Below are 20,649 nucleotides of genomic sequence, written 5' to 3'. Positions count from 1 at the left end.
TCCTGTTATATGGTAAGTTTAAGGAGTAAACCCAAAGTTTTGTACTAGAACTAGAAATAAAATCTGTGAAAATTTTAAAATGAAGCAATTGAACTTAATACTGGTAAAAAGGTCAAGCATCTGATGAGTTTACCTGACCATCTGATATTATTACATTTTTGTTAACAGTATTTCCTAAAGTACAATAATTAGGTAAATGATAGGTATAGGGGAAAAGACAATTCTCTAGAAGACAAATTTAGTTAAAAAAGCCCTCAACCCCTGACAGGTCTTTTGTACCTCTAAAAACTGAGGAGAAAATTCTCATTTGATAATTTTTACTAATTTTTGCTCATTCAGCATAGATTTTGCTTTTATGTAGTTTCTCAGCATTCTGTTACAACTTCCACTGGCATTAAAATACAAAATCTCATGGAGCAGCTGGAATGTTAGTAAGGTCTCCAAGGATTTGTCCATATAAGGAAGTTACAAGTTCAACTGTTCCAATATAGTTGCACAAATCAGCTCCCCAGAAGAGGCATTTTGATTTCTCATTTAGTATCTCAGCAGAAAAAGCTGAAATGAGAAAAAAAGGCATTCATCCCAAAACAGATATTCATACAACGAAATAGTGAGTTGTGCCTATTCTGGCAAAACAGTTATTAACTGAACAGTAGGTTTAACAGGTATAAACTAAAATTTCCCTCTACTGTTTTTGAGGGAAAAGCCCCGTGGCAAAAATCTGTGCTCAGTGGGCTAGAGCTAGGCATGGAAAGGTTAAAAATGCCATCAGAGGGAGGTCTGGATTTTTGTTTGCTTTTCTAGAAAAAGACGATTTTCTAAAAATCTCTTTGTTACATCCCGAATGTGCCCAGCCCATGGAGATTTTCTTCTTTTGCTTCCATGAAATCTGTTGTGGGCTATATCCATATCTTATAAATAATTTGATAAAAAACCTGCTTTTATTCCTAACTTCGGCTAGCCTTCCCCAACCACCTGAAAAGTCAATAAAGGATTTAAACAATTATGATGCACCTAAATTCTTCATGCTTCTTCCTCAAGACAAACTGCCTATGAAATCAGACCAATATAAATTGCCATAACTGGCTAGACTTTATTGGTCTGTTCTCGTGTTCTTTTTAGGCACATCATAGTCTTGCATGAGCCTACTTGCAAATCAGAAGGAAAAGGGGGGCACAATTTAACTGCAAATAACAAAACTGCAATGGTCTACACAGGAGAAAAAGACTTGAATTTGTTACTACTTTTCAGAAAAGAAAACCTGTCTCATATTATTTTTAAACTGCTGATATATAAGGTATATTCTATCATAAACACATACTATTTTGAAGCAAATATAACTTCTGGGGGAAAAAAAGCTCGGTTTTTTAATGAAGCTTTTGAAATACAAAGCAGTGGATGAAATCCTAATGTGGCAGCACAGCTAAACAATGACAGGACAAGAGGGAATGGCCTCAAGCTCTGCCAGGGGAGGTTCAGGCTGGACATTAGGAAAAAATTTTTCACGGAAAGGGTCACTGGGCACTGGAACAGGCTGCCCAGGGAGGTGGTTGGGTCACCTTCCCTGGCTGGAGGTGTTTAAGGCGTGAGTGGACAAGGTGCTGAGGGACATGGTTTAGTGGTTGATAGGAATGGTTGGACTCGATGATCCGGTGGGTCTTTTCCAACCTGGTGATTCTATGATTCTGTGATACAGATTTGTACAAGTGCAGTTCAAACTAAAAACCAGGAGAAGCTCTGTAGAGACGATTCAAATTATTAACACAAAAATCCTCAACATGCTTACTAAGTAATCTTTAAGACATGCGTTACAATGGCTATGGAGAGAGTAAGCAATTGTTCTGAATGAGGTAGATCCTATGGAGATGTTACTGAAAAGCTTCTTGGTAATCAGAGCAGAGAGGTGTAAACGTACTTTATATGGGATACTAGGAATGCATATTATACTGTGACTTTAAAAAAACTGCCCACTTTTTTATTAAGCAAATTGAAGTCCATGCCACAGAGAAAACAGCGTTTGCAAAATCAGTTTTTCCCTCTTGAGAAATACACAGTCTAGTAACACAAAAGAATAATCCACATACAGATTATGCCGCTTACCAGCTTGAACAGTGGATCTGTTTTGAACATTGTTTTATGAAGTCTGAATATTTTTACCCAGTCCTCACCTGATGCAGTGTAGAATGGCTCCACAGATGTCCTACACAGGATCTGGTAGGATTTGTTCCAAGACACGTACTTACAATTATTTCTTCTTGTTCAATACAGTTACACATTTCTTAATGGTATATTAAGAACCATAACTATATTTTACTTTCGAACTTCCATTGTTGTTCTCTTCTGCTGCAACTATTTTCCACTCTGTCTCTAAGTTCAGGTTCCTTTCATCAGTCTTGGAAGATTCAGTGCGTCAATTTCTTTTCCACTAAATAAATACATCACTATTTCTACAGCCTGTAGTTTTAGCGTAAACTTAATAGTAGATGTTACTGAAAGATGACATTAGCTTGATGCTTAATAATAGTTCTCAGATGATCTTTTAAAAATAATATAAGAAAGACATCAGCAAAACTCCTTCAATAAAAAATAATTAAAAAATATTTTACTCTTATTTCAATCTGACACTTCCATCAAAGATGCAGAAGAAAATGGACCAACTGGTTGTCACTTGCAGTATCTATCCGCTTTCACTTTTGCTCTCCTATATGGAAAGAATAACGAAACAAGCCTTAGATTAAGGCTAAATATAATTACATCTGGGTGTCTTATCTGCCTCAAAGCATTAAGGAAGCATAGAAAGTAATTTTTCTTAAACTTTACTTCAAAGCACATACAAAAGCCTAACAACACACTGGATTTGTTAATTTAACTTTTTAACTCCAATGTCTAAAGTTAACCTTGTCTTTCCCTTCAAATCATTATAAATTGCATTTTGTCTCCTCTAAGGAATGCAATTCAGACTCAGTGTGACTTGAAACTGACAACCTGAATGGTTCTGGAGTGTTCCGCATCACTTGCAATTATCAGAAATAGACTTCTCCATTCCACCCACTGAATTAATGTAAATATTTATACAGTATACTGACACAAAATGTTTTAAAAATTCAAGACAGCTCAGAGGAGAAAAAAAAATGTATTCCCACTAGATAACATGAAGACTGTTCTTAATAAATGCTATTTCTTTTTAAAATGCAGCTTTCACCTCTCCAAAACATTCTGGTCCCATAGGTATTGAAAATGTTAAAAATTCACTTAATTTTTGTGATTAAAGATTCATCTCTCAACTCCTTTGTACTAAACAAACTGAACAACCTAGTTAAAGATTTCCAAAAGAATTAATTTCTGGGTAAATCCAAAACTGCAAACTTCAGCTAAAGAAGTGAAAATTCAGAACAACAAAAAAGCCAACTCCAGAACTCAGGCAGGCAGAACACTCACCAGAGAGGAAATGCTCAACACCCCACCCCCTTGAAATGCAGCTCTCTTTGAACCCCAGGTTTATTGTAATTCCATCTCCCAATAGTTTTTAAATCAGTAAGTTATTTCTTGTACTTTGAAGTACCTGTCAAGCAACATTTCATGAAAAGTGCCTTCTTTCCTGGCTTTTCTAAGGGCTTTTGTATCTTCTTTGCTTATTTTAAGCTTTTTGTCTTGAAAACTTTGGAATTTCTTTCTGTAAGAGAAGGAAAAAATATGTGAAAAAATGGAACTTCTTTAAAGCTTTGTGTTTCAACAAAACAACAGCTGTGATAAGAATCTCTGATTACACAGAAAACAATGGCCCTAATAAAATCCAGCAAACCATCACAGTATCAAATAGTACACCAAGACTTATGTAGGTGAAAACTCTTCAAGGTTTTTTTGGCAGTCTAAGTGGAATAAGCCCCTACATGATTAGAATAATGTGGTTCCAAGTTCTAAAGAGAGCCTTTTTTAACTACTAGCACGACAAGTCAGGGAGCAAAACTGTACTGGGTGTAGGTGGCAAGTTGTTAATAATGGGGGAGCTGCAGGCGTGGCCTCTGTGAGAAAGGGCCAGGGGCTGCCCACTGCTGGACATAACTGGCTTCACAACAGCCCAACCACAGGACACAGCTAGGTTGATCAGGAAAGCTGGTGATTAATCTGTGAAAACATATTTAAGAAAGGAAGAAAAAAAAAAGGCGTATGGGGAGGGGAGGGAAAAAAACTCGTGCAAAATGGCATGTGGAAAAGGATAGAGGAGAGGGAAAAGGTACTTCAGGTGCTGGAGTGGATATTACCTTCCAGCTTGTGGGGAGGACCATGCCAGATCAGGGGAAAAGTGGGAAAGGAAAAGAGTGGCAGAGAGAAATCAGTATGTACTGACCCACGTCCCCATTGTCCTTGGGGCAGCCAGTAGAGGAATATGGAGTGAAGCTGAACTTTTGAGACTGGGGAAGGAAAGGTGGCGTTTTTAATTTTCATCTTTTTTCTCAGTCCCCAAATCTACTTTAATGGGTAATAAATTTAATTCATTTTCCACAGGTTGAGTCTGTTTTGCCTGTGACAGTAACTGGTATGCAACCTCCCTGTCTTTTGCTCAGCCCATGATTTCTACCCTTGTGCTCCTGAAGGGAAAGTGAGTTAAAGACTGGGTGGAAGTTTGGCTTTTCCACCAAAGGCAGACATGAAGAGAGGTGAAAAAAGGTACTTGAGCCTGTTAACAGCTCTGAACTACGTACACATAATTGATTTCACACTGTTTAACATTTCCTTTGTCTTCTTGTGGAACATCATCTTTCTTCTTAGCTTCTCTCTCAGCACAAGTACGAATCTAGTCATTGAGAGAAAGAAAACCAGAAAATGCCTATATTTTAAAACTAGAAGTTACAGGTTAAAGATGACAACATGTCCTCATAACAGAATGATTTAAGTTAACAGCTTTCAAATTGGTTAATTCGTATTGAAGACAACTGCAATAAAAGCAAGAGCTGCCTGAAGTATGGGAAATATTAAGTGTACTCCTTGATATTGCTGTAAGACAATCCCCTCCATCTCAAGGAAGCAATATTAAAACTTTTAGTTTTAGCTGGAGTAAAATGCGTTTTTTGGATAGTGACTTAAAAGTATCATCGCTCTGACTAGTATATCTTTATTTGGAGTCACACATATATTTTCCACATCTAAAGTCAAAATAATCTTTTTACATTCCCTTACTTAGAAGATCTTCCCTTCTGCATCATTCTGGTAAACCCTTCTCTGTCCCTGCTTCAGTCATAATCCATCTCTTCTGTAATATCTGTCTAGAATATCATACAGATTGTCTTGCCCCACAACATCTTGACCTTCTGTACTGGTAAAATATCTTCCTGTCTCTGCTGCAAATATCTCAATTTATGCAGCTCTGAAGCTCATTTAACTTTTTTGTGGCCAAATCACTTAACAGCTTATAAAGTGATTATAACTGTATGAGCAGTAAATTGTAGCATCGATGCCTGTTTGTTCGAATATGCATGCAAATCTTCTATTAACTGCAGAAGTATAGGTTACCTTTATCATTTCTTCTTCCCCTGCAGTTTTGCTTTTGGCTTCTATGTCTCCTTCTTCATTACATCTAATAAAACGGCTATTTGCTGCTAGTAATGCCATTTTCTTCTGCAGAAATAATATCACATATTGTTAGTATAAAGAGTTTGTATATAATCCTTGATTCATAATATTTATTCTCTACAATACAACAAACAAACTCTGCAAATGTGATTAACTCTTTTATTTATGGACACTTCCATAGCTAGCCAGCAAACTTGCTGACTCCTTCATTCTTACAATACTGCATTTTGACAGGTACAAGTAACCTGAATGATTCTAAGAACTTCCAGTTATAATAAATACATTGCAGTTGGGAAAATAGAAGATTAGAAATTACAATATGGAGAACACTGCAAAAGGCTTTTACTCCACAGACAAAGAACAACAATATAGATTAACTTGAAACAGAGACAAATGCTAGGAATACCAAATTAAGTATTCCAAACAGCTTACATCTTGGAAGACAGGTTCCCATTGCTCTCTTGATCCTATTGCATCTGAACGTCCAACAACAAGTCCATCTGAATTTATACCAAGGTATTTGCCATAACCAGACTTTAGAGCAATCCTCAAAGATAAAATGCAGGGAAACAATAAAGAATGTTTCTTATTCAAGCAAATAACAATATTCAACACATCACACATTATTAGTAGACAATGTATTTCAACAGAATGTTAAAATCTGTATTGACATCAGAAACAAAGATAACAAGTATGAAAATCTGTAACGTTGTTAGAGGACTTACCTTGTATCAGACAACTTTACTGCTGTAAACTGTTCAGGAGGACTAGGGCCTTCATCATCTGAAGAACGAATTGTCCATTAGTCAGGTATGAAGTATTAAACATAAAATATTTTTGCCTGTTAATATTGCAGTTACAAAAAGAACTAAGCCCCAGCTATTGCTAAATACTATTGAAAGCTGCAATACTTCATGTCTTTAAGAATTCCTTTTTTGAATAGTCGCTTCTAAAAAAACAACGCATGCAGGTGCTTATTTATGTTCATACACTTAAAAGTGCTTAAAAAAAAAAAGGCACAAAATGTAGACAACCCTTATGTAAAGAAATTAATAGTGGAGAACGTTTTGTAATTCTCCAGCTGGCTCTGAAAACTTTAACATCTTGTAAGGCTTTTTTTAACATAACCAAACATATTACTTCAGCTACAGTAACACAACTCAGTATCCTAAAAGCTTCAGGCCTCTTCATCCCTCAAAACCACAATGAGAGAATATTCCCATCGTTGCTTTGACCACACCCTGGCAGTGAAACACACCTCAGGGTTATGTAACAGTCCCTGGGTGACTGATGGCTCTCAATTCAAGGTAAGAACAGGCTAATTATCCCACCATGTTAGCAGCCCTTCTGTGCAGCAACAAAACAAGTATGTTAAGATAAGGATGCAGCAACAAGCCTTGAAACTCATCTGCCTTGAGTTTCATTCTTCAACTGACACCATAAAGATTTTATAGGACTTAATAAAAGTTATACTGCTTTTTATCCAGTAAGTGGTATGACTTTTAACAGGTGATCATCTCCAATGCAGCTCATTTTATTGCACACATAAACCAGCAAGAAATTAGATAAGTGAAAACTGATTAGTAGTCATTAGATTTAAGTTATCTGTATGCTATGGCTAAGACTACTGCATTATTTGTAATAAACTGCTTTTAGCTGTAAAACTGCTTGCCTTTAAGCGATGCTACTTTTATGCCTTTCATTACTGAAACTGCTTGTTTCTAAATCTCCTGAAACAAACCTTTATGGGGCGCTCCAAGCGTAAACAAGCCATTGTCGAGGGCATGGATATAAGCTCCTTTACCCATTTCTATAGCTATAGTTCCTGTAATTTCACCAAAATTGCTGACAGCCCACCAGTTTCCTAAAGTAAAAAAACATGACAGTTAATAGAGTAATTACAACTTTTGATTACAGTAGTTCAAGAGATTATATTTCTGTGTCTTCTCTGAGATTTGAAATTGCTATTGCTATCTCAAGATCTTTGTACATTACTTTATAGTATGAAGCCATTTTGAGGGTGTTGTTGCAGAATCAGGCAGACCTGCTGTTCTGCCACCCTGCCATCCATAGTTACAGGCTCCTGTGCTTCAACACTTCTTTGTGCAGCACAGAAATACCTTGCAAGGAAGGTACTTCTTTTCCCCTCTGAATAAGCCTCCTGCAGTTATAGGGTCATACACAATTATTATAATAAACTCTCCAACACAACAGAAAGACATGATCTATCTCATCTTGCTGTTAAATTACTCCATGTAAGCCGCAATCCTAAAATGTAAAGCTGATCTGTAACAGTCTTCTAATGTCAGACATGATAGCCCATTTCTCACATATCATAATTTGTCTTAACACAGGAACAAGAATGACTTCCACTTTCACTGCTTTAGCTTGTGCCTACATATACACAATAAACTCCAACAATTATCCTGTAATAAAAAATATCATTTATCCTGTAATGTGCGCTGTACATCTGTGCACTATACATCTGTGTCTCTCATGACTTTGTGGTTCTTTTTTAGCTGTTTTTGTTTGTGAAGTGAACTGTGATGAATGAAGGGCATGAGAGCAATAGACTGTCAAGTTACTGTTCATGACCATACATGCTTTGATCCTTCTAGTTTGAGAAAGGAAAAAGTAAAGTTATATTTTGTTAATGGTTAATGTTTGTGTTTTCAGTTTCAATTAACAATAGCAAACTTATAACGTGAACACATCACAGCAGCTAAGGAAGTATGTAAAATTAAAAACAAATAAACAAAGATGCCAAGACTTTTCCTTTTGAAAGGATTGAAGGTGGGTGAACTAAAGAATGAAGTTAGAAAGTAAACAGTAGTAGTGTAAGAACAGAAAAGCACAGATGACCAACCACTAATTTTCAAAGTAATAGTAACAAAATATGTAAGTTATTTACACAGAAAGGCACTAATAACAGCACTGCTGTGCTAAAAAGTCTCTCCTCCTGAAGCAAATACTGCTGGGGGCAGGGGAGGGAAGACATAAGCTGATAAGTAACTTGAGATTTATATAAGAACACACTTCAGCTAGAAAGATACATGGAAAATTCATCCCAGTGGTGTCAGAAGTTCGGAGTGTAGAAATATCCAAACATGCAAATAACAAGTTGTGAGAAATGGCTATAAATATCCACAGAAACTACATTTAGTTCACAAAGTCCTATAACAATCTCTTCAGTTTCTGCTGTCACCTACAGTTTCCACACTCTCATGTAATTTCTGGAAAGTAGCTCACCAACAATATCAAGTTCTTCTGCTGCATCTTCTTCCCTTTTCCTTTTCTTTTCCTTGTGCTTTTTCTTGCTGCAAAAGAAATGCAAAGAAAGAAGAAAGCACCGCCGACTCAGCCCCTCCCCAGTGAGCTCTCTCACATGCCCTCACTCCCAAGCCCCACAGGAGGGGGTCACTGAAACCCAAAAACCCCTGCCCCAGGCACAGCTCAGCCTCTCACATGCCCCCAAGGGGATGGGGCAGCACTGCTGGGGGCCTGGCTGAGGCATCAGTGGCACAGTGGCTGCCGCAGCAGCCAGGACGGAGACAGGAGTGATGGTGGCAGGCAGGCAGAATTGATCTTTGATTCTAATTTTTTAAGTATCTCCAGAATTATATTGATTCCATCACATATTAATGACCCAGCTGTAACAGCTTATTAGCTGCACCACTTACAAATATTTATCTCAAGTTACGGGAACTGCTCTGATACAATATGTGGAGTACTTCAAAGTGGAATATTTTGATTTAAGCCTAAATACACTTAAGTTTTGTCTAAGCAGTTGTGGTTTGAAAGTTAGGCAGAATGTCCCTGTGATAGCATGTTTTCCTCAGAATTATGTTTTTCAGACACCGTCCTTTCTTTGAAAATGATAACGTATTGTATGAGGAACTATTTGTTCTAAACAGATGTCTCTTCTTCTGTAATCACCTCTGTCTGGAGTTCCTACATATCTTAAAAGCCAAGGTCAAGTAGAAAGCTGGAGCCAACCCCAAATTAGCGAGAGTTTTGACTGCTGCAAAGTTTCACACCATTAAAATTAGACCTCGGTAAATAACAGAATATGCATAAGACTTCTGGGAAAATTTATACATATGTCATCTAAGTGGGAAATATACTCTATAACTAGCTCTTGTCTCACTGCATGAGATTAATGGAGATAATTCCCGCCTGTTGCTGAGGCCTGATAAAGGATGCTCACTTTCTAAAACTCCAAAATGAGACTTAAGAGACTTCTACTTGCTGACATTTTAGGTACCAGCTCCAAGAAAAATGAAAGGTGTATAAATTAGAATCATAGAATAGTTTGGTGTGGAAGGGACCTTAAACATCATCTAGTCCCAACCCCCCCTGCCACGGTCAGGGAAGTCCCACTAGACCAGGCTGCCCAAGGCCCCATCCAACCTGGCCTTGAACACCTCCAAGGATGGGGCAGCCACAGCTTCCCTGGGCAACCTGTGCCAGTGCCTCACCACTCTCATGGTGAAGAAATTCCTCCTTATGTCTAGCCTAAATCTGCCCCTCTCCAGTTTATAGCCATTCCCCTTCGTCCTATCACTACAAGCCTTTGTAAACAGTCCCTCCCCAGCTTTCTTGCAGGCCTCTTTCAGGTACTGTAAGGTCGCTATAAGATCTCCTTGGAGCCTTCTCTTCTCCAGGCTGAACAAGCCCAACTCTCCCAGCCTGTCCTTGTATGGGAGGTGCTCAAATATTTGCCACATAGCTTAAGCCCCAGGAGACAGACTATACAGTGACACCGTCCAGAGAGAAAGCTCCCTGGCTTTCAGTGGTATTGAGAAGAAGAGTTGGCTTTCCCAGGGAACTCGGTGCATAACTCGATAGCTCTCAGAACTGACAACCCTGTCAATCAGAAAGCCAGAAAGCCATGGAGGCACAGTGTGTGGCTGACTTCGTTACCAGGAGCAGAAACGGACAAGCAGATGAAACTGACTCTGTGTGTATCTTAGAGGCTTTTGAATCCTAGCGTGTGTCCGTATACTCCGCGACTCGGATTTTGGGAAGAGGCTCTGCTGCCTTTTCCACAGAGCTCCTGTATTACTGAAAACGATGCACTGTGCGTGCTCAGGAGGTCGGACGGCAGCCTTACCTTTTCTCTTTCGCCCCTTTGAGAACGAGCTTGGTGGACTTGACGCAGGAGTACTCCGCCATGTCGGGCTACGGCGGCCGCGGGGGGACACGCCCCGCCGCGCGCGCCGCCCGCCGCTCGGACGGACGGAAGCCCCGCAGCGCCAACCTTCGCCCGTCCGCGTTGGCGGGAGGCGGAGCAGCAGCAGCAGGAGCGCCGCCTGCAGCACCGTCTGCTCGGGGTGCAGGCGCAGTGCGCACAGAACCTGGGGGGGGGGGGGGGGCCGGGGGAAATAAAGCACTAAAAGTTTAAAATTACGCTTAAGGGTGTGGCCCTCTTCCCTTTCTAAGCCTCCCCAGCCCCCTCGCTGTAAGGAGTCTCAGGCTGCATCTCCAGCGTGTGGGAGCATCCTCATCGTGGATGTTTTCCAAAGCGTACCTAACGGACAACCTGAAAGGAGGTTGCAGAGAGGTGGGGGTTGGTCCCTTTCCCAAGTCACAGGTGATAGGACAAGAGGGAATGGCCTCAGGTTGCGTCAGAGGACGTTTAGATTCAATATTAGGAAAAATGTCATCCCTGTGATGTGGAAAGCCAGACTCAATAATCAATGGCAATATGATTATTAAATAAGGCATTCAAAGTGACGTGTGGCACGCAAGGGATTGCTCCACCCAGTGCGTGTACCACATCCAGCACCATTCACAGAGGCTGTATACAGTCAAAGCATATCTATTCATCACTTTTTCTGAAACAGGTGTGTCTATTATAATCAGTTCCCAGAATTTATTTACATAAGCTTCCTCCCCTTAGTGCACGCGCTCTGCCCTCTGGGGGTCTCCTTCGGGATGAAGGTCTTCCTCACAGCTGAACTTTTCAACTCTCCTTCTTCCACGTGCTCTTAGAGTCCTCGGGCACCTCTTCAAGGTTGCATGTGGTCCTAGCTGGTTCTTCTTCCTCTTATCATTGCACTAGACCCTGTTATCTGGCTTAATTAGATACAGTCACATTCTTTCCCATCCTTCTAACTGCAGCCTTGTTGAAAGTACTTAGTTAGGCATAAATATCCAGGCCCAGGCTAGCTAAAATTTATTACTCAAGCTAATCCTGCATTTTAGCACTAAAATCCCCAAATCTATACATGATAATCAAATATATAATAGGTTAACAACTTGTAACAAATAATTTCTTCTTTCAACCAGCAGGGTTATTGAACTGTAACAGGCTGCCCAGGGACGTGGTTGAGTTACCATCCTGGAGGTGTTTAAAAGGTGGGTAGATGAGGTGCTTGGGGACATGATTTAGTAGTAGACATGTATGGTCAGAGCTGATGATCTTAAAGGTTATTTCCAGCCTAGTGATTCTATGAGACACAGCAGAGCGCTTGGAGCTGTGCCCTCTGCCCAGGGAGCAGCCCTGCCAGAGCAGTGGTGGTGATGGCGAGGGCTGGGTACTGGGCTGCACTGGTGCAGGTACAAAAGCTCTAAGGGAAGCGCATGAAGAGAAGCTGGGGAAACAGAGCTTTTAAGTCAACCAAGTGCACCAAACTAGAGGCAAAATGAGGCTTATGACAATTTTCCCAGTCTTGTTAGTGTTGCACAGAGTAAAATTTTTTCAGAATTTCCCCTAACAGTATTACTGCCTGTTTCTCACATAGTTAACCTGCCACCTTCTCAAGAGGTACCACTAGTCCTCCGTCATTGGAGAATGGCCTTCCTAGTATATGCGTGATTAAATTGCACCACATTGCAATTAGAGCAATAATTTGTAGTTTGTATTTAGTCTTCTAGTCTCTTGTTTCTACTTCACACATGGAAAGAGTTTTGTGCCCAAATGTTGTCTGCTGATTTTATTAGCTGGTGAAATGAAAGATGCCCTCCCCATCAAATCTTATCTTACACGTACACACAGAGTATTGTTTGCATGGGTTTTCTTTGTTTTGGTTTCATGATTTCATTACCTATGTATGCTTGCAAGTTCTCAGCACCTCAAAGGTATCTTCTGTAAGAAATGAGGGTCTTATACACTGTTACATCAAATCACTGAAATCATGGCCAGGTGATAAAACTCTGCATGTGTGATGTCCTAGTGAGTGGCCCTGGAGTTTGTGAGTGACTGCAGGTGTCTTCCACAGATGCTTTGATTTGATTCAGGACCTAGCCACTTCTCACCAAAATGCCCCCATTTCTACCTACTTGCCAAGTCCTCTGTTTTGGAGCTTTGAAGAGAAGGTGGTTAGGAGAAGGCATGGGCTTGTCAGCAGAAGCAATACTTGAATCCAGCTGCTGGTGCGTGTAAGTTCAGGATACTTTTTTATGTTTCTGGGATGCTACTTTCCAACTGGTGCCTTCTGCTGCTGCAGTTTGTCTGAGAGAGTCATCTCCTTGATTGGTGCTTGGGAAATGGATGGCTTGAAGCAGTGTATTGTTGTAGTAGACAGTATGTGATTGTTGATTTATTAGCTTGCTAGTCCTAGGAACTTGCATCTCGCAATTCTTTTTTTAGTAAAAGTTGGAAAAATACTCAGTACAGAAAGCTGCAGGCAATGATGGACAGCTTACTGTCTACTTCTGATCTCTGCACGAAGCTGCGATGGGGAAATATTGTATTAGCTGAGTCTTGAATCCAGTCAGGTTGTGAAGGTCCCACACATCTTGCTGCATGTGGAGGATGGAGGACTAGAGAAGATCTACATTTCCAATTGCAAAATTGAGATACCTAGGCAGGCTAGTAGCAATCCATGTGTTGATTTTAATATCACTCTCAAGAACATTCTGTTTACTGTTCCCACATTTCTAGAGATTATTGCCTGACTTCTTCTAGAAACCTTTTGATGCTGTACAAGAATTTTACAACCAATAATAGAGTGGTTGTTCTTTAGTTTGCTTCCTTGTTTTTGGTGGTAGATACAATGACTTGTTCACTGTTAAAACATTTTAGGCAATATATTCATATTTTGTTCTATGTTTTCATGTCTTCAGCCCTTTGGATATTGACTCAAGCTAATCTCAGCATCAAGGAATTTTAGCAAATATCATTGTATTTGACTCTAACTTTATCATTAAATACTTTTTCATTGGTTCTAAACAGATGTACATATGAGGTAGAAATTTTAGTAAAGGGAATATGAAGAAAGAGAGAGCAATTATGTAGGAATTAGGAGAATGCTCAGAGGAAATGAGGGAAGCAAAAAGAATACCTATCAGCGTGCTGATAACTCAGCCACCCTTGCATGCTAACTTGCTCCTTGGTGTCTTGGTTACTTTTCAGGTTTTATTTTGAGTTCTTTTTAAGATTTGGTTCTGTGGAGGGCAAATTTGCAGGGGTGCTTTATTGTTTCCTTACCTCTAACTTTGCAACTTTATTTGTGGTAGGTCTTATTTTTAGACTGCTTAACTGTGCAACCTTAGTATTTGTGGGCTATCTGTACACTTTTGTCAAAGTGGGCCAGTATACATTGATACACCATGGCCAGCACTTCAAAGTATGCAAGCAATTGCCTGAGAGGTAAGATGGGAGAGGAAAAACTAGTATTTTAGAATGTTAGGAAACAAAGATGCCTTGACCACTTTTGGTTAAGAATATAAAACATTTCATAAGAGATGTAATAACTTTAAAGTTATCAATAATTATCTAAATTAAATTGCTGCATTTTTCTAGTTAGCTTTTAAAAACCAAAATCAAGTAACAGCAGTTTGTATTTTAAAATACATATATTTATATCATCTGATGGAAGTGCATGAGCTTTATATTTTGCTCTTTGTCCACCAGGTGTTGCTGTAGGCACAAAAATAAATACAACTAGAGAAATCTGAAAAAAAGAGTAGTTTTATTTTTCTTACAGATCACCCATACATATCCTGATCTAGGAAAGAATCGCACACATGCTTGCATTTTTGCATTGGGAATAGTCCATGTGAGTTCTGTTGAGCAACTCATTTGGTGTAAAGTTGAGCATGTTTATAAGCTTTCTTAACATGGGAGTATATCAGTTATGTTTGCTATTTTGTTTATTTCTTTATTTGCTGTTCTGTTTCCCCCATTATGAAAAGAAAGAGGGAAAGACAGAAGGACAGAGATCATAAATTTCTAATTTTAAAACAAATGTAGGTTTTTTTCTCCTATAACATAAAATATGTCTTCTTGTAAATGAATATAATTATGTTTCAAATTCACATATTTTAGGTTTCTTCTTTAATTTAGTGACTCCAGCAACAGACATCACCACAGTATATACAGAAGACAGTAAAACCTTTTCCTGTAGGGCAAAGCGATACCATCAATCAGACAACTGTATCTAAAATGATACTGCTATAGAAAAGCTATTTAAATTCTAATTTGCTAGTTAGTATTTTTGAAATTAAAACATTTCCAAAATGTGCTGGCTATGATTGCTTAAAAAATCAACAGCTATAACGGTTCATTTTCTTTATGGGAATGGAAATAAATGGAGCCTTTGTGTTTGCAAATGCAGAAAACAAATCACTTTTTTAATGACTGGATTTTCCTGCCAGCTTGGAATTTGCCGCATGTGCATTTTATTTTGAATGCCTAAAGAATGAAATCATTTGCTGTCTGTCATGCAGATGGGGCAGATTGGCTGAGGTGTCATTTGTAAAACATGAGCTTTCATCATTCGGTTTTTAAGGGGATCATTAGAAATGTTTCCTATAGACACTCAGGACTGAAGAAAGTGAAGAGCTGAGACCGAGTGTCCGTGAATGTAGCCTAGTGTCATAAGAGCCTGGACCAAAACTTGGATACTTTGGAATGTTCTTATGTCTTGTTTATTTATGTTAGGAAGTATAAAAATACCTCCCCAAACCAGAGAAACTTGAATCGGGTCTCTTGATAGCAGAGTTGACAGATAGTTTATATGCTATTTTTTTTCTTTCATTTATAAGTATGGGACCCTTGTGAAACATCTAAGCTGCTGACTGATGTAGCAGCCAAGATTGATATGGTTTTGTTTACCCATTTACAGAAGGAGTGAAATCTGATATGTGCTAAAACCAGAGCAACTATATTTTAACTTTTCCCCAGTGGGAAAAACTACATACACAGGAATGTTGTGGCAGTTTCTCATAATATTCAGCAGCAGTTGTGTGAGTGTGTTGAAGCATCCCCAGGACATGAGGGATGTAAATAAAAAGCTAATTTGATTCATGGCATTTTTAATACTGCATGCTGAAAATGCTTTTAGTATAACTTCTAAATTTTAAATGTGACCTGAAATTACCTTTTTTAAAACCGAAAATGTTACTGTTAGATTTTTAGCACAGTTAAGTAAATATTCTCAAAATGGTATTTCTACTCCTCAGCTTAATAAGAGGGATTTGTGAGTCTGTCAGGGGCAGGGTGGAGCCAGACTCCCCAGTTCACAGCATCCTTGGTTCAGAGACCCTGTACTGGCTTCTCAGCTGCTTCTGCCTTACCTGATCACTCCCTCACTTTCTTCTGCTGATGTTCTGTAGAATTTTGTCACTAAGTGTTTGTAGCTGGCCCGACCTTCTCAATATCTGCTTCTTCAGACATTGAGACACTGCTCTACAATTTGGCAGTGGGGGATAGAGCATTCACCAAAATCCCCTTCTGCTGGACCCTGAGGGAATGCAAAAGAGAAAGGAAAAGCCAGCCATGACTGTACAGTGGTCTCATGCAGATGCTGACTCTGTATGGTGCTTGTGCTTTCTGTTTTCTACTCATCATCCCAAATGCCTTCTCATGTATACTTCCTCAAATTCTGTTATTCTTTTCCACTAATTGCTCTGATTTTTATCCTGATATATTAAGCAGATTTCTTGTATGTGTACGAACATGTTTGTCTCTCTGCCTGTTAGTCTGTTTCTTTATATGTATTTTTTTTTAACTGGCCAGGTGTCTTCCAATTTAATAGACAGACAGAGGTCACAATATTAACTGAACTCTGGCGAGTTTTGAAACTGTTGTTAGCTATGTAGGAAAAAGACCTATAACTTTCCTGATGGAGGCAAGGGTTGAGATATGAACTCCCATCTTGCTAGAGATGGGAGAGAACAGTCATGCAGAAAGGAGCCTATGAGGAATAACTCCTAATAAATCACAGGTCACTAATGAGTGAAAAATCAAACTGTGTTATGTCCAGTGCTTAAGAAGCAAACTATTGCTATGTACTATAATTTCAGTCTTTATGTAATGGAAATTTAATTCTGTAAATTGATTGTATTTGATGTTTTTTGACATTTCCTGACAAATAACTCACGTTTGATGCAACTATAATTGAAAACCCCTTCCCTTCTTCACTGGTACTGTATGCCAAATCTGGACTAATTTATAAACTAAACATGACATGGCTTTTGTGGCAAGTTACCTGCTTTGAGCTATGTGTTCGTCTGCAGACTTTTCCCTCTCTGGGACAGCCTTTTTTCTTGTCTCCAGTGAGCCTTGTTTCCCTTGTTATGTCTGATTGAGCTTGTTTATCTCATTAGAAAAGCCATAGAGGAAAGATTTGCTGTTTCATATATGTGTAGCACTGTTGCAGTTGTTTTTTGTTAGCCAATAATCAAGTATAGCTTAAATACAGTTTCTAACTAGAACTTTTTTTAATTGGAGTTTCAAAAAACCTTTCTTCCTTTTTGTATTTCTTCCGTGACTCAGTAAAGAATAAACAGGTGTTTTTCCATGGTCTACGAAGGGTGTATGCGCTTTTACTGCTTTCCTTCTGAGGAGGGGCTTACCAAGGTTAGCCCCCTCACATCCCCTCAAGGGTATGTGACTTCCCTTCAGGCTATATATTTTTCTTACTCCATGTCATCTCAGATGACATGGTTGTCCTTTATAATTTCAACAGAGATATGAATTGGCAGGATTTAAAAGGAGAATGAATCCATGGCAGGATGTTCATTTTCAGTGCCGCTCTCCTCCTGGCCATAAAACTATGTATTTTTTTCCTCCATAAATTGTTTCCTCTCCCCCAGGATTGCCATATAATTTCTTTCTGCCTTTTTTTCTTTTTTCCTTAACAGGACAGGAGTGTTTATCTGCTATGATTGTTTTCATTGCCGATTTGAATTTGAAGAGCTGTTCTAAGTGGTTTTCCTCTCTTATATAGCTCCTGATTCTGTGTAATTTATCTTGAATGCAGGTGCTCTTCTACAGAAAGGCAATTTTTACAAATGCAGTGGCAGTGAATGTCTTGTAAAAAATGCTTTTGTGTGGACTTTGCAATTGTGGAAGTGGAGGGGAGACCTGTAGACTATTGTATATAGAATAGGTATATTCTAGGCAAAGATAGGAAAAGGTTTTTGCTCTGGAGGGAAATCTGAGGTGTTCATTATCCCTGTCTGCTCACTTCTTTGTAAATGTGTAAAATGTAAGTGATGGTAGTTCTACTCGTGGGGTTTTCACCCCCTTCTTGGGCCAGATACAAGAGGGATATAAATACACTTAACACCTGCTCATTTATGAGGGCCTAACTCAGACTATCCTACTTGTTTTTCATCCAAAGGTCTTCTGAATGATGACAATATTTATTAAATCTTGAAGCAGTTTAAGAGATGAAAAGCAAATGTAGAACTTCCTGATCTTTGTCCTAATCAGAAATGTTATTCGTATTTTGCTGTACTCAAATTTTAACTTTGCCCATCATGTATCTAGTAAGTCTGGTTTGCCTGGCTTTTTCTGTCGTGCTTTCTAAAAGCAGCACAAGCAGAACAAAACAGGTTCTGAGTTTACATCCCCTCGTTCTTGACATTAGGAAACAGAGTTTCTAACCCATAGCACAGTATATGGAAACTCTGTTGAAATACAGCAGCTGGTGGTGGCGGCATTCACCATCCTAGTGCAGCTTGACTTTTTTTTTAAAGCTTCAGTAACTTAACTGAATGAACAATGTCGGATTTTTAGCTTCCACTGAAGAAATACAGTGCAGTCCAGAATTTCTATCCCCCATGGTTGTGAAGAAGAGACGTAAAACCAGATTGTAATGGTTTAACATTTTGAAAGACAGAACAAAAGAAGACCACATCTATTTTTTTTAAATGCTGCTTTTAAAGCCATTGTTGTGATTTTTTTAGCCTGACTAATGATTGTTGAGTGTTTTTGAGTTGGCAGCATCTCTTGGCTTGTGTCCTGTCACAGCAGGTAAGTGAGTGGGAGTTGAAACTGCTGATCTTCCCATATTCTGATCCTGAGAGAAAAGGAGAGGTAACATTTCAGTATGCATTGCCTGCTTTCAGGCTGTTTTCCCTGCAGCTACTCTCAGAGTACATCAGTGCTTTTCTTACAGTCTAGGTGCAGCACAAAATATTTTTTCCCAATTAAGTTTTATTTTTCAGAAAGGGTCTTTCCTGCTTCTGAAAATCCTTCATCTAATTTGTCAAAGATAAAAATAGTGTTCTTACGCCACAGCTTTGTTGCAGCAGGTTATGACAAGGCATGATCTAGTTTGGATCTCAGTTTGTGAGACTAGCTACAATGTTTCCATGCATCCCAGAGAACTATCTGGCTGTACTGGTGTCCTAGGGAATAATCCAAGCAGATTTTCTGGCATGGGAGTAGATGGGATGTGATTTATACAATTAACTTTTTAATGGAGCACTGAGACATATCTATACTGTTCCTTGGCCTGTTTGGTAGGTAGCGTCCTTAGGTGTGTTTGTAATGATCTCCTGTAACTGGTCTAGAGCACTAAGCCTGAAATACTGCTAGACCTGAATCAGATGTTTAGTTCTGTGATGGGTAGGAATCATTCTTGTCTCTGGTTATCTTGGGCTGCAGTGGAATAATTCAGCATTTGTAAGGTCCATTGTTTGCAGTTGTCTTTGATGCAGATGACCAAAAATATATGCCCCTGCTAGACCCATGAATGGGACATGCATATTTCTCCAGCACCCAGTGGAAAGTCACAAGTAGTCTAGTTAAGCATAACACCATACTGCCCAGGGTGTTAGTGGTAGCAATGGACGATATATGGTCAGATAGGTAGGCTATGTACACCACAGCCATGCACCTCATTTTCCCCTGGAGGCAGGGAGATTCCCTCTCTCCTGAGCGAAGCAGTCAGTCAGTCTGTCCCAGCAATTAATTGCAGAAGCAGGGACAGGACCTGAGAGGGTGGCAAGTGCAGCTGACTGAAATTAGAGAAAATAAAAAAGTGATTTTTTTGTTTGTTTGTTTTCCCCTGAATGGCATGAAATTCAGGCAACAGGCTCATGTGGTTTAAGTAGAGCATTTTTTTCTTTACTGTGAAAATAATTTTCATAGTCTTGTGATATGAGGCAAGAAATGAGCCCTGCAAGCTGTGTTACTCTTCATAGTCTTTGAGTGTTTCTCTGCTGCACTGGGACATTAGAAAGAGGAGAGGATGTTTATGCATTGGTCAGGCTTCTTCTCAGGAACTGATGGAGTGTGTAAAGGACAATGCTTTTTAGTAGCAATGTATAGTAGTCAAGATTCACAGCCATGTAGTATTTTCAAATATAGTTTGAAACACAGTTCACGGTAGTTTATTGCAGCAGCCTGGAAAGCTTCAGTGTCTGTTCAGACTCACTGTATTCCTGTATCATGCTTGGGTTATGACCTGAGACAGGTTACTCACAGGAAGACAACAAGCGTAAACACTGACCATATTCTGAACTGACTGTTAAAGGCAATGAGCAACAAAACCTCTCTCACCCTGTGGAATCAACATGAGTCCAAGGCAATACAGTCATTGAAAATCAAGTGTTTGTAGCAATGTACAACCCAGCTTACCTATACGCATGCATGCAAATAGACCATTTACCAATCAAATGACAGTGACAACTCTAAAAAGGAATAAATGGAAAGAGAGCTGTCAGGCTCTTGGATGCTGTGTGAAACCCCTTTCCTTACTTTATCTAGCAACCATCTCTGCCATCTGATGTGAAGATGCTAGCTCTTTTCTCCCTCTGCTTCTTGGGGTGTGGATGCTTATAAGAGATGCTAAGAATGTTTGCAGGTGTCACCTCATTTCCTCTCCTGCATGTGGA

At 39.2% G+C, this 20,649-nt stretch overlaps 2 protein-coding genes across 2 annotated transcripts in view; one reads left to right on the top strand and one right to left on the bottom strand.

The window, feature by feature from the left end:
- The window catches only part of PCM1 (pericentriolar material 1), a 145,480-nt gene that overhangs the window by 75,735 nt on the left and 49,096 nt on the right, over nt 1-20,649 (top strand). The gene's annotated exons all lie outside the window — the stretch shown is intronic.
- FRG1 (FSHD region gene 1) lies at nt 1,954-10,797 on the bottom strand. Its single transcript, XM_069855947.1, has 9 exons — nt 10,685-10,797; nt 8,821-8,888; nt 7,313-7,435; nt 6,297-6,354; nt 6,004-6,118; nt 5,512-5,616; nt 4,704-4,795; nt 3,563-3,673; nt 1,954-2,701 (listed from the first exon to the last, which is right to left on the bottom strand). The coding sequence occupies exons 1-9, from the start codon at nt 10,744-10,746 to the stop codon at nt 2,665-2,667; spliced, it is 771 nt and encodes a 256-aa protein (XP_069712048.1). The 5' UTR covers nt 10,747-10,797; the 3' UTR covers nt 1,954-2,664.

The sequence above is a fragment of the Phaenicophaeus curvirostris genome, chromosome 4 (assembly GCF_032191515.1).
Source record: "Phaenicophaeus curvirostris isolate KB17595 chromosome 4, BPBGC_Pcur_1.0, whole genome shotgun sequence".
Classification (NCBI taxonomy): Eukaryota; Metazoa; Chordata; class Aves; order Cuculiformes; family Cuculidae; genus Phaenicophaeus; species Phaenicophaeus curvirostris.
This window is presented reverse-complemented; position numbering and strand designations above follow the sequence as displayed.

Excerpts from the sequence above, each read along its gene's own strand:
- FRG1 (XM_069855947.1), bottom strand. The coding sequence starts at position 10,746 with ATGGCGGAGTACTCCTGCGTCAAGTCCACCAAGCTCGTTCTCAAAGGG. Across the intron at positions 7,436-8,820 it reads AGAAGAACTTGATATTGTTG|GAAACTGGTGGGCTGTCAGC; the intron begins GTGAGCTACTTT and ends TTTTTACTTTAG. Across the intron at positions 4,796-5,511 it reads GGGAAGAAGAAATGATAAAG|ATTCGTACTTGTGCTGAGAG; the intron begins GTAACCTATACT and ends CTCAATGACTAG.